Source organism: Oncorhynchus mykiss, chromosome 12, assembly GCF_013265735.2.
Source record: "Oncorhynchus mykiss isolate Arlee chromosome 12, USDA_OmykA_1.1, whole genome shotgun sequence".
Taxonomy (NCBI): Eukaryota; Metazoa; Chordata; class Actinopteri; order Salmoniformes; family Salmonidae; genus Oncorhynchus; species Oncorhynchus mykiss.
The window spans coordinates 32535422-32554883 of NC_048576.1; the positions used below are offsets into that span (position 1 = coordinate 32535422).

Sequence of the window (19462 nt, forward strand, 5' to 3'; positions counted from 1 at the left end):
CTAGCTAGCTTTTGTTGTCGGCTAGTTTGCAGCGGCTGCAGCAGGTGTTGTCAAAGAAGATGTTGTTGCTAGTTTGTTAGCTTTTCCCTTTTCAAGAATAACAGTGCATGCTGTTAGCCATCTCTTTGAAAATAACTTGTGTGTGAAACATTGTTGCATTTAATGTGGAACTGACCATTTTAGCAACATGAAATCTTATTTAAAAATGTTCATATACACCCCAGAGAAGAATGACACTTAAAACAGAAAATCTGACAAGCGACCACTTAGATATGGTAATTTTAATAAATTCTTAGAATGTTTGGGAATTGTGTATACTACATTTGGACAGTTAATAGACACTGCAGTAAATAAAACCGAATAAAAACATCTGTCTTGTCAGGACCAGAGTCTACACAGACCAGTGCGCTATAGCCAATCTGAGCTACCGTAGGCCTTTATTCAAACAAGTAATTTGCCTCACGGGCCTGACATCATTCACTTTGAACCATACTGTGTGTTTACAGGCAGTTGCAATAGCGCGACTTTAGATCATTAGAACACATTCACCAAAAGCCACAAAATACACCTGAATGGATTTAATGCAAATATGTAAACAACTTACATATTGGAACTTTACAGTCCTATGGATCAAACAACTATGAAAAGGTAGACTCTCTCTCCCTCAGTTATGGACATCAACAACAACAAGATCAACAACTAATGCTAGCCAGAGTAAGATGAGTTCAAATCTAAACGAAGGAAGATTAGATAAACCCTCTCAAACCTTTTCATCTAGTTGGCCGTCAAAATGCACTGATAAACAAAAAAAGTTAGTCACTCACCCACTCCTCTAATGGAATGACATGACATCCTCCTAGCAGTATGTGGACACCCCTTCAAATTAAGGGATTTGGCTATTTCAGCCACACCCGTTGCTGACAGGTGTATAAAATCGAGCACACCGCCATGCAATCTCCATAGACAAACATTGGCAGTAGAATGGCCCGTACTGAAGAGCTCAGTGACTTTCAACGTGACACCGTCATAGGATGCCACCTTTCCAACAAGTCAGTTAGTCAGATTACTGCCCTGCTAAAGCTGCCCTGGTCAACTGTAAGTGCTGTTATTGTGAAGTGAAAATGTCTAGCAGCAACAACGGCCATAGCAGCTCACAGAAATGGACCGCCGAGTGCTGAAGCGCGTAAAAATCGTCTATGGTCAGTTGCAACACTTACTACCGAGTTCCAAACTGCCTCTGGAAGCAACATCAGCACAATAACTGTTCGTCAGGATCTTAATGAAATGGGTTTCCATGGCCGAGTAGCCGCAACACAAGCCTAAGATCACCATGCGCAATGCCAAGTGTCTGCTGGGCTGGTATAAAGCTCGCCGCCATTGGATTCTGGAGCAGTGGCAATGTGTTCTCTGGAGTGATGAATCACACTTCACCATCTGTCAGTCCGACGGTCAAATCTGGGTTTGGCAGATGCCAGAAGAACGCTACCTGTCCGTATGCATAGTGCCAACTGTAAAGTTTGGTAGAGGAGGAATAATGTTCTGGCGCTGTTTTTCCATGGTTCGGACTAGGCCCCTTAGTACCAGTGAAGGTAAATCTTAACTCTACAGCACACAATGACATTCTAGACGATTCTGTGCTTCCAACTTTGTGGCAACAGTTTGGGGAAGGTCCTATCCTGTTTTAGCATGACAATGCTACCATACACAAAATGAGGTCCATACAGAAATGGTTTGTCGAGATCAGTGTGGAAGAACTTGACTGGCCTGCACAGAGTTCTGACCTCAACCCCAGCGAATATCTTTGGGATGAAATGGAACGCTGACTGAGAGCCAAGCCTAATCGCCAAACATCAGTGCCCGAACTCACTAATGCTCTTGCGTATGGAACGCCGTTTGGGTCTTTGCATGTCAAAAAAGATACCCATCAAAATAGCACCATTTCACAGTCAAATAATATTTTAATTTGACAAGTCAAATAACACAACTATATTGTAGAATGTTGTGTGCTGAATTTGCATGTGCGCCACCAAGCGCCACCATTACGATCACTGTCAAAGCTGTACAATACTGCGTTGGTAATATGGCATTATTTGTTCTACCGAACTCGAAAACGTCTGTGTGAGCATTTGAAATTAGATCAGTTTCAAACGAGCAGGATTAAACATTTTGGCTAATATCTTTGATACAGATGTTATTATCAACTTCTAGGGTAGCTAGCTAGCTTTAGCGTGCTACCTAGCAATCACCAATGCAACCAGCCTGAAACTGCAGTCATTTTAAATATTCTTAGCAATGGTTTAGGAATCTATGTGACTAAGTATTAGCTAGGGGGCCACTTGTTGTTCTCCAATTAAAATAACTAGCTAGCCAGCTACTTAACTCTGTTGCCCAAAACGAACGTTATAAACAGACAGCTAGCTTAATCAGGCTAGTATGGCTTTACAGGACTGGGTTATGTGTTGTGAAGCTAGCCACAATAAGGATTAGCCACAATAGTGGAATTTGCATTTTGCCTTCAAAATAAAAGTTTATCTTTTAAAGTGATTCATGTCATATTTAGACTAGATAATCTTAAACAAGGTTGGAGTGTTGGAATGTGGAGTATTAAAATGGAATATGAGTCTACTCGGTGACACCCACAGAACACAACTGTGAAGAGTTTACGCAAATATTAGCATCGTAGTAGCTCTTATTGAGGGACTTTGACCCACAAGGGTGTGTGCTCAGCCCCCTCCTGTACTCCCTGTTCACCCATGACTGCGTGGCCATGCACGCCTCCAACTCAATAATCAAGTTTGCAGACGACACAACAGTAGTAGGCTTGATCACCAACAACAACGAGACAGCCTATAGAGAGGAGGTGAGGGCACTTGGAGTGTGGTGTCAGGAAAACAACCTCTCACTCAATGTCAACAAAACAAAGGAGATGATTGTAGACTTCAGGAAACAGCAGAGGGAGCACCCCCGTATCCACATCAATGGGACAGCAGTGAAGAAGGTGGAACGTTTTAAGTTCCTCTGCGTACACATCACGGACAAACTGAAATAGTCCACCCACACAGACAGTGTGGTGAAGAAGGCGCAACAGCGCCTCTTCAACCTCAGGAAGCTGAAGATATTTGGCTTGTCACCTAAAACCCTCACAAACTTTTACTGATGCACTATTGAGAGCATCCTGTCGGGCTGTATCACCGCCTGGTACGGCAACTGCACCGCCCACAACCGCAGGGCTCTCCAGAGGGTGGTGCGGTCTGCACAACGTATCACCGGGGGCAAAGTACCTGACCTCCAGGACACCTATAGCACCCGATGTCACAGGAAGGCCAAAAAGATCATCAAGGACAAAAACCACCCGAGGCACTGCCTGTTCACCCTGCTACCATCCAGAAGGTGAGGTCAGTACACGTACATCAAAGCTGGGACAGAGAGACAGAAGCTATTTTTCAGTCTCAAGTCCGACTGTTAAACAGTTATCACTAACACAGAGAGGCTGCTGCCTACATACAGACTTGAAATCATTGGTCACTTTAATAAATGGATCACTAGTCACTTTAATAATGCCACTTTAATAGTGTTTACATATCTTGCATTACTCATCCCATATGTATATACTGTATTTTATACCATCTATTGCATCTTGCCTATGCCGCTCAGTCATTGCTCATCCATATATTTATATGTATATATTGTTATACCATCCCTTTACTTAGATTTGTGTGAATTAGGTAGTTGCTGTGAAATTGTTAGATTACTTGTTAGATATTGCTACACTGTCAGAACTAGAAGCACAAGCATTTGGCTGCACTCGCAATAACATCTGTTAACCATGTGTATGTGACATAACATTTGATTTTGATTTGATTTTTGACTGTGGGAAATCACCTCCCCAGTCAGCCTATTGTGCGTATTGACATTGATTTTGCACTGTACAGCCTTACCTAAGGATTGGGGATCAATGAAATGGGATATCAGTCTACTCAGTACCAAAGTGCTTTTTTCCCAAAGTCATCCTCAGAGTTATCAGGCTCCAAAACATCCAGGTTGTATTGTTTTTCCTCTGGAATCGTGTTCAATACACTTAGTAGGTTGACTGGTATAATACATGTGGCTCAATTCACAGTGGTTTCAGAGTCCCACAATACGAGCTATGACGCTAATGTTCTCTGGGTGTCACTGAGTAGACTGATACCCCATGTCATTGATCCACAATCCATAGGTAAGGATGTACAGTGAAATAAGTATGCCCCCAATGCAATTCTAAAGTCTGATTTTTATCAAATGAACAAATTATTGTCTTTTGGTGCATTTATATAAGAACATTCCAAACTTGTAGCATGATCTATTATTCCATTATGGCATGATTCCACTATTTGTATTCATCTGTATGACTTTCAATTAGATAGCTCTGCATCTGTCCTCGTGCTGCTTTTGATACCATCGATCACCACATTCTTTTGGAGAGATTGGAAACCCAAATTGGTCTACACGGACAAGTTCTGGCCTGGTTTAGATCTGGAAAGTTATTAGTTTGTCTCTGTGGATGGTTTGTCCTCTGTTGTTTTCATTATATATTTTATCTCTTGGTGATGTCATTCAGAAACATAATGATAACTTTCACTGCTATGCGAATGACACACAGCTGTACATTTCGATGAAACATGGTGAAGCCCCAAAATTGCCCTCGCTGGAAGCCTGTGTTTCAGACATAAGGAAGTGGATGGCTGCAAATGTTCTACTTTTAAACTCGGACAAAACAGAGATGCTTGTTCTAGGTCCCAAGAAACAAAGAGATCTTCTGTTGAATCTGACAATTAATCTTGATGGTTGTACAGTCGTCTCAAATAAAACTGAAGGACCTCAGCGTTACCCTGGATCCTGATCTCTCTTTTGACGAACATATCAAGACTGTTTCAAGGACAGCTTTTTTCCACCTACGTAACATTGCAAAAATCATAAACTTTCTGTCCAAAAATGATGCAGAAAAATGTATCCATGCTTTTGTCACTTCTAGGTTAGACTACTACAATGCTCAACTTTCCGGCTACCCGGATAAAGCACTAGAATCTTGACTAGAACCAAAATATCTGATCATATTACTCCAGTGCTAGCCTCTCTACACTGGCTTCCTGTTAAGGCATGGGCTGATTTCAAGGTTTTACTGCTAACCTACAAAACATTACATGGGCTTGCTCCTACCTATCTTTCCGATTTGGTCCTGCCGTACATACCTACACGTAAGCTACAAGACGCAGGCCTCCTAACTGTCCCTAGAATTTATAAGCAAACAGCTGGAGGCAGGGCTTTCTCTTATAGAGCTCCATTTGTATGGAATGGTCTGCCTACCAATGTGAGAGACTCAGACTCGGTCTCAACCTTTAAGTCTTTACTGAAGACTCATCTCTTCAGTAGGTCCTATGATTGAGTGTAGTCTGGCCCAGGAGTGTGAAGGTGAACGGAAAGGCACTGGAGCAATGAACCACCCTTGCTGTCTCTGCCTGGCCAGTTCCCCTCTCTCCACTGGGTTTCTCTGCCTCTAATCCTATTACAGGGGCTGAGTCACTGGCTTACTGGTGCTCTTCCATGCCCCCCTCGGAGGGGTGCGTCAATTGAGTGGGTTGAGTCACTGATGTGATCTTCCTGTCTGGATTGGCGCCTCTCCTTGGGTTGGGCCGTGGAAGAGATCTTTGTGGGCTACACTCAGCCTTGTCTCAGGATGGTAAGTTGGTCTCCCGACCCCTCCTGTCTCAGCTTTTATGCTGCAGTAGCTTGTGTCGGGGGGCTAGGGTCCGTCTGTATTTCTCCTGTCTTATCCGATGTCCTGTGTGAATTTAAGTATGCTCTCTCTAATTCTTTATTTTCTTTCTTTCTCTCTTTCTCTCTCTGAGGACCTGAGCCCTAGGACCATGCCTCAGGACTACCTGGCCTAATGACTCCTTGCTGTCCCCAGTCCACCTGGCCGTGCTGCTGACCTGTTTACCGGACGTGCTACCTGTTCCAGAACTGCGGTTTTCAACTCTCTAGAGACAGCAGGAGTGGTAGAGATACTCTGAATGATCGGCTATGAAAAGCCAACTGACATTTACCCCTGAGGTGCTGACCTGTTGCACCCTCGACAACCACTGTGATTATTATTATTTGACCCTGCTGGTCATCTATGAACATTTGAACATCTTGGCCATGTTCTGTTATAATCTCCACCCGGCACAGCCAGAAGAGGACTGGCCACCCCTCATAGCCTGGTTCTTCTCTAGGTTTTTTTCTAGGTTCTGGCCTTTCTAGGGAGTTTTTCCTAGCCACTGAGCTTCTACACCTGCATTGCTTACTGTTTGGGGTTTTAGGCTGGGTTTCTGTACAGCACTTAGAGATATCAGCTGATCTAGAAGGACTTTATAAATACATTTTATTTTAGTTAATTTTATTTTGAGAGCAAAAAATGGATGGTCTAAATCCACAACAATGCTTAAACCACATCACCACCATTCACATGTTAGGGGGCACTTAGAAATGTCTGTGTTTTTGAAAGAAAAGCACATTTTTGGCCATTAAAATCACATCAAATTGATCAGAAATGCAGTGTAGACTTTATTAATGTTGTTAATTACTATTGTAGCTGGAAACGGCTGATTCTTTTAATGGAATATCTACATAGGCGTACAGAAGCCCATTATCAGCAACCATCACTCCTGTGTTCCAATGGCATGTTGTGTTAGCTAATCTAAGTTTATCATTTTAAAAGGCTTGATCATTAGAAACCCCTTTGAAGTATGTTAGCACAGCTGAAAACTGTTGTACTGTGCTGATTTTAAATAAGCAATAAAACTGGCCTTCTTTAGACTAGTTGAGTATCTGAAGCTTCAGCATTTGTTCGTTCAATTACAGGCTCAAAATGTCCAGAAACAAAGAACTTTCTTCTGAAACTTGTCAGTCTACTCTTGTTCTGAGAAATGAAGGCTATTCCATGCGAGACATTTCCAAGAAACTGAAGATCTCGTACAACGTTGTGTACTACTCGCTTCACAGACTAGAAAGAGGAGTGGGAGGCCCCAGTGCACAACTGAGCAAGAGGGCTAGTACATTAGAGTGTCTCGTTTGAGAAACAGACAACTCGCAAGTCCTCAACTGGCAGCTTCATTAAATAGTACCCACAAAACACCAGTCTCAACGTCAACAGTGAAGAGGCGACTCTAGGATGCTGGCCTTTTAGGCTTTTGTTTTGTACACTGCTGCTACTCACTGTTTTTCTATGCATAGTCACTTCACCCTACCTACATATTATACAAATGACCTCAACTAAGCCCTGTACCCCCTGTACGTAGCCTCATTATTGTATTACTTTTAATTTTTTTGTTTTCTTACTTGAGCTTATTTGGTAAATATTTTCTTAACTCTTCTTTAACTGCACTGTTGGTTAAGGGCTTGTAAGTAAGCATTTTTCACGGTAAGGTCTACACTTCTTGTATTCGGCGCATGTGACAAATAAAGTTTGATTTGATTTTAATCTGACTGGGTGGACTTGTCATATCCAACCATTTCTATGCCACTGATGCAAACAGCACATGACGAAAATTGCTCATCACTAATAGCTTACTAACCAACACTTCGGACTTAACATTTTCAATACCTGGTTTGCATACTAGGCTATGTGTGCGGCGCGGAAGTGAATATATTTCACGTGCTTTGCAATTGTGTAGGCTACTTTGTGCATGATTTCTCTGTTGAACTACATAATTGATAAATCGTATACCTCCACGACATACTTTGATACGCATCAATAGGGAATAAGAATGGACTAAATGCAATGGCCACTAAAACAAAAGTGGGCATACGGTTTATACCTGCGTAAACCCTACATTACACCCTTCGTGTTTAGAAAAAAGTGCTCTCCTACATGAGTGCGCTGGTATTACGGTTGCTGTCCTTTCAGAATCACGAACCTGTCACACACTGAAGGCCTATAGGTTCGCCACTGCGCAAACATGTCTACAAAATATATAACGGCTGATAAGATAATGTTTATTTTTTTCCTCGCCAATTTCGATTTTGCCTCATCGCTGCAACTGCCCAATGGATATTAAAATTATATTTTAAGAAAGGAGTGCATATACGGTCTGGCGAAGAGGTTTCATACGCTAACTGAATGGAGACTGATAATTAGCTTCCCTATCAAATCTAAAAAGCTCAAATAGAAAACCGAAGAAAATGAACATCAATGACAAATGGTTTGATGAAGAATGCAAAAATCTAAGAAAGAAATTGAGAAACCTGTCCAACCAAAAACATAGAGACCCGGAAAAGCTGAGTCTACGCGTTCACTATGGTGAATCACTGAAACAATACAGAAATACACTACGGAAAAAGAAGGAACAGCACGTCAGAAATCAACTCAATGTAATTGAAGAATCCATAGACTCTAACCACTTCTGGGAAAATTGGAAAACTCTAAACAAACAACAACACGAAAAATTATCTATCCAAAATGGAGATGTATGGGTAAACCACTTCTCCAATCTTTTTGGCTCTATAACAAAGAATAAAGAGCAAAAACATATACACGATCAAATACAAATCTTAGAATCAACTATTAAAGACTACCAGAACTCACTGGATTCTACAATGACCTTGAATGAGTTACAGGACAAAATAAAAATCCTCCAACCCCAAAAGGCCTGTGGTGTTGATGGTATCCTTAATGAAATGATCAAATATACAGACAACAAATTCCAATTGGCTATTCTAAAACTCTTTAACATCATCCTTAGCTCTGGCATCTTCCCCAATATTTGGAACCAAGGACTGATCACCCCAATCCACAAAAGTGGAGACAAATTTGACCCCAATAACTACCGTGGAATATGCATCAACAGTAACCTTGGGAAAATCCTCTGCATTATCATTAACAGCAGACTCGTACATTTCCTCAATGAAAACAATGTACTGAGCAAATGTCAAATTGGCTTTTTACCAAATTACCGTACAACAGACCGTGTATTCACCCTACACACTGTAATTGACAACCAAACAAACCAAAACAAAGGCAAAGTCTTCTCATGCTTTGTTGATTTCAAAAAAGCCTTCGACTCAATTTGGCATGAGGGTCTGCTATACAAATTGATGGAAAGTGGTGTTGGGGGTAAAACACATGACATTATAAAATCCATGTACACAAACAACAAGTGTGCGGTTAAAACTGGCAAAAAACACACATATTTCTTCACACAGGGTCGTGGGGTGAGACAGGGATGCCTACTGTTTGCTGATGATCTCGTGCTTCTGTCACCAACCAAGGAGGGCCTACAGCAGCACCTAGATCTTCTGCACATCTTCTGCACAGACCTGGGCCCTGACGGTAAATCTCAGTAAGACCAAAATAATGGTGTTCCAAAAAAGGTCCAGTCGCCAGGACCACAAATACAAATTCCATCTAGACACTGTTGCCCTAGAGCACACAAAAAACTATACATACCTTGGCCTAAACATCAGCGCCACAGGTAACTTCCACAAAGCTGTGAACGATCTGAGAGACAAGGCAAGAACGACATTCTATGCCACCAAAAGGAACATAAATTTCAACATACCAATTAGGATCTGGCTAAAAATACTTGAATCAGTCATAGAGCCCATTGCCCTTTATGGTTTTGAGGTCTGGAGTCCGCTCACCAACCAAGACACCAAATTGAGACTCTGCATGCAGAATTCTGCAAAAATATCCTCCGTGTACAACGTAGAACACCAAATAATGCATGCAGAGCAGAATTAGGCCGATACCCACTAATTATCAAAATCCAGAAAAGAGCCGTTAAATTCTATAACCACCTAAAAGGAAACGATTCCCAAACCTTCCATAACAAAGCCATCACCTACAGAGAGATGAACCTGGAGAAGAATCCCCTAAGCAAGCTGGTCCTAGGGCTCTGTTCACAAACACAAACACACCCCACAGAGCCCCAGGACAACAGCACAATTAGACCCAACCAAATCATGAGAAAAGAAAAAGAGAATTACTTGACATATTGGAAAGAATTAACAAAAAAACAGAGCAAACTAGAATGCTATTTGGCCTTAAACAGAGAGTACACAGTGGCAGAATACCTGACCACTGTGACTGACCCAAACTTAAGGAAAGCTTTGACTATGTACAGACTCAGTGAGCATAGCCTTGCTATTGAGAAAGGTCGCCTTAGGCAGACATGGCTCTCAAGAGAAGATGTGCTCACTGCCCACAAAATGAGGTGGAAACTGAGCTGCACTTCCTAACCTCCTGCCCAATGTATGACCATATTAGAGAGACATATTTCCCTCAGATTACACAGATCCACAAAGAATTCAAAAACAAATCCAATTTTGATAAACTTCCATATCTACTGGGTGAAATTCCACAGTGTGCCATCACAGCAGCAATATTTGTGACCTGTTGCCACAAGAAAAGGGCAACCAGTGAAGAACAAACACCATTGTAAATACAACCCATATTTATTCTTATTTATTTTCCCTTGTGTACTTTAACCATTTGTACATTGTTAAAACACTGTATATATATATATATATATATATATATATATATATATATATATATATATATATATATATATATATATAACATTTGTAATGTGTTTATTGTTTTGAAACTTCTGTATGTGTAATGTTTACCGTGAATTTTGATTGTTTATTTCACTTTTGTATATTATCTACCTCACTTGCTTTGGCAATGTTAACACATGTTTCCCATGCCAATAAAGCCCCTTGAATTGAACTGAATTAATTATGAGTTTTTTACTCGGCTGGTCTTGGGAAGAAATTACGAGTCCTGAATGTCCCGAGATCGAGTCAAGCCCGAGTACAAATGTGTCCGAAACCGAGACACTCAATATATGGTCTCGAGGACCTGGAGCCCTCTAAACCTTTTTTGATAACTCATAATCCAAACTAAGTACAGTCTTCTACAAGGGTTCTACCCACTCTGATTTGATACATACAGGCCGATTTAGATGAAGGTTGACCACCCCCCTGTGGATATTTAAAAAAAAATGTATTTCACCTTTGCAGTTGTATTTTGCTTCGTATAGGACGTGTACTAATAAGGAAGCGCAGTGTAATTTTGGAGCAGTTAAAATATAGTACGCTTTTTCATAGTTTCAAACAACATTATTACATCCCCATTTACATTCTTTAACTTTATTTTGTAGCTGAAGGATGATTTCAAGTCAGCCATTTTAGTCCCGTTGCTCAATGGGGATGACGTCAAACCGTCACTAGTTACCACAAAATAGGCTATATCGTAACAATTCATTAAAACAAAAACGTGCTTTTTTGTCTTAATTTAAGGTCAAGGTTAGGCATAATGTTATCAGTTTGGTTGCAGTCTGGTTTGTAAATCATAATAAAAAGAGACATTGTAGAAATAGGCGGGGTTTAGCCACAATTATGACTCTGTGACTGTAATAACTAGTGACGACCGTGACGTAAGGGCTAGTCCAGAAAACGCGCGCACCGCTTCCTGGGGCAGGTTATGCTCTCATGCGGAGGTTCAGACTTTCATGAGCTAAACTGGCAACAGTTTTCCATATGGTGATGAACAGCAATTACGGTAATATGATGGCCTTTTAATTGTTATTTTGGATAATCAAATAACATGTTTTGATGTGTAGTTTACAAAGTTTACTTAGCTAGTTGCCCGAAGAATGTATTATTAATAGCATGTTTTTTTAAAAACTGTTTCTCTTGAGCTACAGTAGCTAGCTGGGATGACGTTAAGGATACTTCACTTGAAAAGTTTTGTCACAAACATCTGCAATTAATATAAACATCGGTTATGTATATAGTTTTTACGTTTTTGTCTGGGTTTTGTTGTTGGCGAACACTGAGTTAGCCAGCTATGAATGATTGATTGGCAGTCACATGGCTAAACGGAAATAATGCATCACAGCGCGCCTTTCTGGAAAATGTCCCGCCAGACTGGAATGTCGTTTGGATTCAGCAATGGTTAACCCACTAAATTAGCTGAATATTTACTATTCAACGAATTCTTGTCGGATTGTTTTGCGTTGCTAGGTAGGCTTTGCTTGCTACATAGTTCATGTATTTTGGAGATTAATTGATGGATGAAACTGCTGTTTCTAGGCTTTTAACTTGTTTGTGAGTTTACTGTTTCTAGTCAATTTGTGCTACTATTCCTCATATTTCCAGAAGTTCGACCATCGTTACAGCACATCAGTGAAACATGATGAAGAAAGAGATTGCAGCAGTGGTGTTTTTCCTGAAAAGACTGATCAAGAAGGTGGAAAGGTTGGATACCCAGAAAGTGGACTTGTTTGTGGAGCGGTTGACTGTTGCCCTGCAGGAGAAGTTCAGGGGGCATTGGTATCCTGACAACCCCAGCAAAGGACAGGCCTTCAGGTAACTGACTATGAATCAGATGCCGGTCTGTGGCCTTGCTCCCCCTATCTTGATTACCATATCAGTAGCTTTATCAACCTCTAGTCTAGGGCATCATGCCCTATGAAGAATTAGGGTATATTTTGGATATGCAGCGATATGAATGATTGGAGTTATTGAAGGTCTATTGCATACTCTACTACTTTGCAGGTGTATTCGGGTGAACAGGTTGCAGAGGGAGGATCCAGAGCTGCTGCGGGCCTGCCAGGAGAGTGGGGTTCAGTACAAGGACCTTGGCCTGCCCAGAGAACTCACCCTGTGGGTGGATCCAGGGGAGGTGTGCTGCAGGTCAGTCTTAAAAGCATTGGCTGGAGGGAGTGTACACTTTGGGAGATTGGCAGTCTCAGGGTTCGCACAAGGTGCTCGAAGTACTCTGAAATTCAAGGACTGGAATACCTTGAAAATCAGACATTTTCTCAAGTTGGTACTTGAATAAAAATGAGCAGGAAATCTTAAAATATGTTAATATAAATAATATTACATGTATTGGTCTTAAGAATTAATTTCCAGAAGTTAAATATTTTTTTTTTTAGCTCACGTGATTTGTGCTCAGGTTGCCAGGTGAGTGCTCATACCACTCACACTGCCACTCAACCAGGCAGGTACAGAACTGACTGATGAGGCGCCGCCAAAACGTCACATCGACAGCTAAAATGCCGGACAAATGTAGGTTAAATCCTGCTTGGCAGGATATTGATGTTTTATGAATGGGTTTTGCCGGACCCAACCAACCCACATCATGCAAGGTGTAAAAAAATGCATCAAAGATGTTGACATTGTGAGCATGGGTGAATCTGCCCCGAAGAGCTACATGAAGGGGGAAAGACCTAAAGCTGCAGCCCGGGCTGGCATCAGTTCTACATTGAGACTTTTTCTTTGCAACAACCTCCAGAGCTTTAGCAGCAACAGCACAACCAGACTAACCGGCAAAGAAACGTTTCAAATGTGAATGACTTCTGTTAGCTACATTTGAATAATGGAAAGAGCTAGCTAGCCTACTAGCTAACGTTAGCAGGCTAGAGTTTACCAGCTAGCTAGTTAGCTAATAAAACTATGTGAACTGAAGCTGTAGTATTACTACATTTCTAGGTAACTATAGCACTTTATCTATGCCTCGTTCAAGGCTGTTGATCTGGGATATTGAGTGTTGAATGATTTTTGTGCACACTGATGTTAGCCAACTTGGCTAAAATAGTGAGCTAACTAGCATTGAGTAGTCTGTTTGCAAACATTTGGCTAGCTAGTTAGCTTGCAAACTCTACCACTGTGAATTTCTGGATACAGAACAGTACATTTTTTCCATCAAAGCCAGCCAAGATCTGCTGACTAATGAACTAGCACCATGATTCAGCAGCATTGTTTCTGAAAGTAGTTTCCACAGCTGCACCTAATGGCAAGCTATAACGTTAGACATTTAATACATTGTTTAAAGATAAGTGGTTTTAATTACCATTGTTCTATTTGTTTGTTTAATGTCTGTTCTAAGGTAATATAGCTACAGGCATTGGTTTGAAGGGGACATTTAAAATGTATGTAGCATAGGCTGTGTTTAAGGGTTGAAGATTAAATGTAAGAGGTAGTTGGATATACACTGAGCGTACAAAACATTAAGGGGATCTTCCTAATATTGAGTTGCACTACCAAGTTTACATACACCTTAGCCAAATACATTTAAACTCAGTTTTTCACAGTTCCTGACATTTAATCCTAGTAAAAATTCCCTGTTTTATTTTAAAAATGTGAAATGTCAGAATAATAATAGTGATTTATTTCAGCTTTTTATTTCTTTCATCACATTCCCAGTGGGTCAGAAATGTACACACTCAATTAGTATTTAGTAGCATTGCCTTTAAATTGTTTAACTTGGGTCAAATGTTTCGGGTAGCCTTCCACAAGCTTCCCACAATAAGTTGGGTGAATTTTGGCCCATTCCTCCTGACAGAGCTGGTGTAACTGAGTAAGGTTTGTAGGCCTCCTTGCTCGCACACACCTTTTCAGTTCTACCATACATGTTCTATAGGATTGAGGTCGGGGCTTTGTGACGGCCACTCCAATACCTTGACTTTGTTGTCCTTAAGCCATTTTGCCACAACTTTGGAAGTATGCTTGGGATCATTGTCCATTTGGAAGACCCCTTTGCGACCAAGCTTTAACTTCCTGACTGTGTTGAGATGTTGCTTCAATATATCCACATAATTTTCCTACCTCACGATGCCATCTATTTTTGTGAAGTGCAACAGTCCCTCCTGCAGCAAAGCACCCCCACAACATGATGCTGCCATCCCCGTGCTTCATGGTTGGGATGGTGTTCTTCGGCCTGCAAGCCTCCCCAATTTTCCTCCAAACATAACGCTGATCATTATCGCCAAACAGTTCTATTTTTGTTTAATCAGACCAGAGGACATTTCTCCAAAAAGTACAATCTTTGTCCCCATGTGCAGTTGCAAACTGGTCTGGCTTTTTTATGGCGGTTTTGGAGCAGTGGCTTCCTTCAGGTTATGCAGCCTTTCAGGTTATGTCAATATAGGACTTGTTTTACTGTGGATAGAGATACTTTTGTACCTGTTTCCTCCAGCATCTTCACAAGGTCTTTTGCTGCTGTTCTGGGATTGATTTGCATTTTTCGCATCAAAGTGGGTTCGTTTCCAGGAGACAGAGCGCATCTCCTTCCTGAGCCCTATGACGACTGCGTCCTCCCATGGTGTTTATGCTTGTATACTATTGTTTGTACAGATGAACGTGGTACCTTCAGGCGTTTGTAAATTGCTCCCAAGGATGAACCAGACTTGTGGAGGTCTACCGTTTAAAACATGTTTTTTCATTCTGAGGTCTTGGCTGATTCCTTTTGATTTTCCCATGATGTCAAGCAAAGAGGAACTGAGTTTGTAGGTAGACCTTGAAATACATCCACAGGCACACCTCAAATTATGTCAATTAGCCTATCAGAAGCTTCTAAAGCCATGACATCATTTTCTGGAATTTTCCAAGCTGTTTAAAGGCACTGTCAACTTAGTGTATGTAGACTTCTGACCTGCTGGAATTGTGATACAGTGAAATAATCTGTAAACCATTATTAGAAAAATGACTTGTCATGCAAAAAGTAGATGTTCTAACCGACTTGCCAAAGCTATAGTTTGTTAACAAGAAATATGTGGAGTGGTTGAAAAATGTGTTTTAATGACTCCAACTGTGCACTCAGTATGAATGTCAAGTAAAGGGGTATTCCATTACAAATACAACCTAACATGAGTAGAATTGTATTGCTTTCGGAATCCTCCACCTGAGTTCAAAGCTCTCTTCACGGGTCCGAAACAATGATTCATGATGCGCAGAGATCCTATGGTCAATGAAGTGTCGCCCACTACTCCTGCAAAAGTGCAGAGGACAATGCCACAATTTTCCCCTGGATGTTTCCTGACAGTGCTAATGCCAATTCATATGCCTGTACGGAGGAGAACTGCCTACGTGATCAATCATGGTCTTGCGCCTTACTTTCGGCACCACCTCCTGGACAAGTTGCTGAAAAACGATGGTTATGTGCTGCTTTTTGACGAATTGTTGAAGAAGAAAAAAACCAGTTTAGCTGAAAGATGTCCACGTAAGGTATTTAGACCCTGCACGACCAACAAGGTTACCACACTACCTGGACTCATCCTTCAAGGGACATGGCACAACTAAGGACTGTCTCTCCAGAGCAGACAGATAAACTTAACATGTCTCACCCCCTATACATTTCGATGGATGGACCAAATGTTAGGTTTTTACAGAGAATTCACATCTGCAAGGACATATTGGGCCATGTTCCTTGCGGTGTCCACAAAGCGTTTTGAAATGCATTTGACTGATGAATGATGTCCCTGCAAGACGGGATTATTTTGTGACAAATCACAGGCTTCTCATTTTTCCCTAAAGTTGTGTGGACATCGTTGGGTAGAAAACAGAGGTTTCAACCAGAGGTTTTGCCAAACCTAATAACATTTGTACAAGCAGTCGAAAGCAGAAAATCCTGCAGAACACCGACATGCTGTAAAGGAAGTGATAGCAGACACTTATCCTACAGGGTTCGCACAAGGTGCTTAAAGTACTTGAATTTGGCACTCTGGAATTCAAATACTGGAATACAGTTACAGTATTCATCCCCCTTGGTGTTTTTCCTATTTTCTTGCATTACAACCTGTAATTTAAATGGATATTTATTTGGATTTCATGTCATGGACATACAAAATAATCCTAATCTTGTGAGAGAGAAAAAAAAATGTTAGCCCCCCCCCCCCCCCCCCCCCTTTAAGTGTCACATGATCTCTGTATGTATGTATGTGTGTGTGTGTGTGTGTGTGTGTGTGTGTGCGTGCATGTATGTTCTGAAACGTACCAGAGTCAGAAACACCAACAAGCAAGGGGCACCATGAAGACCAGGGAGCTCTCCAAACAGGTCAGGGACAAAGTTGTGGAGAAGTACAGATCAGGGTTGAGTTAGATAAAAAAAAAATGAAACTTTGAACATCCCACGGAGCTCAGTTTTTATAAAAATGAAATATGGGACCACAACAAACAAGCCAAGAGGGGGCCGCCCACCAAAACTCACAGACCAGGCAAGGAGGGCATTAATCAGAGAGCCAACAATGAGACCAAAGATAAGCTTGAAGGAGCTGCAAAGCTCCACAGCTGAGATTGGAGTATCTATCCATAGGACCACTTTAAACCGTACACTCCATAGAGCTGGGCTTTACAGAAGAGTGGTCAGGGGAAAAAATAAGTAAACATGCTTGGTGTTCGCCAGAAGCCATGTGGGAGAGTCCCGGTACTCTGGTCAGACGTGACTAAAATTTGATCTTTTTGGCAATCAAGGAAAACACTGTCTGGCACAAACCCGACACCTCTCACCTCTTCAATAATTTGTGGCTTCAAATTATTGCTGCTACAGTTTATAAATAAAATGATTCACATATTGTGATATCAATTAAACAATGTTACATGGCATCAGTGGTGTAAATTTCTTAAGTAAAAATACTTTAATGTAGTTTTGGGGAGTATCTGTACTTTACTGTTTATTTCTGCCAACTTTTACTTTACTACATTCCTAAATAAAATAATGTACTTTTTACTCCATACATTTTTGACACCCGTTTTGACAGAAATGGTCCAATTCACGTACTTATCAGGAGAACATCCCTGGTCATCCCTACTGCCTCTGGTCTGGCGGACTCACTAAACACATGCTTTGTTTGTAAATTTATGTCTGAGTGTTGGCGTGTGCCCCTGGCTATTCATCAAATTAAAAAAGATATATTTGTGCCCTCTGGTTTGTTTTAATATAAGGAATTTGAAATGGATTATACTTTTTACTTTTGATGCTTAAGTACATTTTATCAAATCTATTTACTTTTGATACTTAAGTATTTGGTTTTAAGTATACTTAAGGCTTTTACACAAGTAATATCACTTTTACGAGTCATTTTATATTAAGGTATCTTAACTTTTACTCCAGTATGACAATTGAGTACTTTTCCACCACTTTTTCCACGACCTAGAAACAACTGCGTAATAGGAACTACTACAAATTTATGGTCCTTAAATAAATATTAGTGCTTCAAAAAGTACTTAAGCCCTTGAATTTGACTTGCCACTGTCTGTACAATCCCGAGTCATTTTTGAAGCCTTTGTTCCATTGTTTACCACTTTAACTACACCATTCATGTTCAATCCCTCTGGGTCACCAGTCGAGGCACTAAATTGTTGATATACATTCAGTGACAAAGAATTGTCTTGTTGGCTTCTTTTCCTCGTGCAGATATGGAGAGAGAAACCTTGCTTTCACTGTTGCCAGTTTCTCTGGTGATGACAAAGAGGATGTGACCAGCGCTGTCGAGAGGGTGACATCTGACTACCACTCCTGTTCCTCCTCAGACGAGGATAGTGGCCTCAGGGAAACCCGTCCTCCCCCTACCTTCCCTCAAAATCGCCATAAATACCAGGTACAACCAGTAACGAATATAGAGGTTGCAACAATTTCGTGTTCCATACAGTCTTGTCTGAAAACCTCCTTGGTTGGCTCTGACAATGGGGGAAATATAATTGAAATTGACCAATGTTTTATTGTTCAAAGGTGATCTACCCAGCTACTCCTTTGTGGCGTCCTCCAGTGCCCAAGCAGAAGATGTGGCCGGGTAAAGGATATAATGGACCTCCACGTCCTCCTCACTATGACTTCAGAACTCAAGGTAGACCCACCCAGCCCTTCAGACACAACGACTGGGCCCCACCTGGCCACAGAAGGTGGCACGGATACTGGGGTGGCACTCCAGGCCTGGCTCACTGTTAGGGACCACGCAAGTGTTGCTGTTAGTGTTAGCCTGTTCCAGGTTCCCTGAGCTGTGAAAGGGTGTCCACTAGAGCAAGCAATATAGTTCTTGTTAGAGGAGAATGAGAGGGCAAACTAAAATTCACTAACATGACTGACCACATTTTTAAAAACTATTTTAGTAGTTTAATAGTCACTCTGGAAACTCTTGAATTTGTTTAATTCTTTTTGTGATAAGAACATTAACTCTTTGCACTTTAGATCATTTGTAATCGTGTGAGTAAAGGAATCTACAGTTGTAATGGAGAAGGAATATTGGAATTTGTATTTTCATGTATTTTATAGCTATGAAGATATATGTACTGTATTTATATTTGATGGATAATTGTATGTTACCTACTGTACTGTCCATCAGTTATGTTCTGAACTTATTTATTCAGTTCACTCATGAATTGTGCCAACCTCTTAAATTATGAGACATTAAACAAATTTTCAAATCATACTCTGTTGCTGTTTTTATATATATTTGAATGCTTGTTGCCTTCATCCCATAGGCTTACAGTAAATACCATATTATATGCAAATACAATGATTGTCTATGGCAGACAAATAATGTACATATTTGTATTACACCTGTTGAATTCAGACGTTCTGATCAAATGTGTGCACTGTCATTATAGACCTACATTGTAAAGCTTTTCACAACTATATTTTATAACTTTAACTTGT

The 19462-nt window shown here is 40.9% G+C and overlaps 1 protein-coding gene across 2 annotated transcripts; it reads left to right on the top strand.

The window, feature by feature from the left end:
- The first annotated feature begins 11496 nt into the window (after nt 1–11496).
- Nucleotides 11497–19235, top strand: btg3 (B-cell translocation gene 3). Of its 2 annotated transcripts, none has more exon segments than NM_001165080.1 (5): nt 11497–11584; nt 12184–12393; nt 12583–12720; nt 18224–18407; nt 18539–19232. In NM_001165080.1, coding segments are annotated over 4 exon segments (714 nt in total). In that variant the 5' UTR covers nt 11497–11584; nt 12184–12217; the 3' UTR covers nt 18755–19232.
- Nucleotides 19236–19462: the final 227 nt, after the last annotated feature.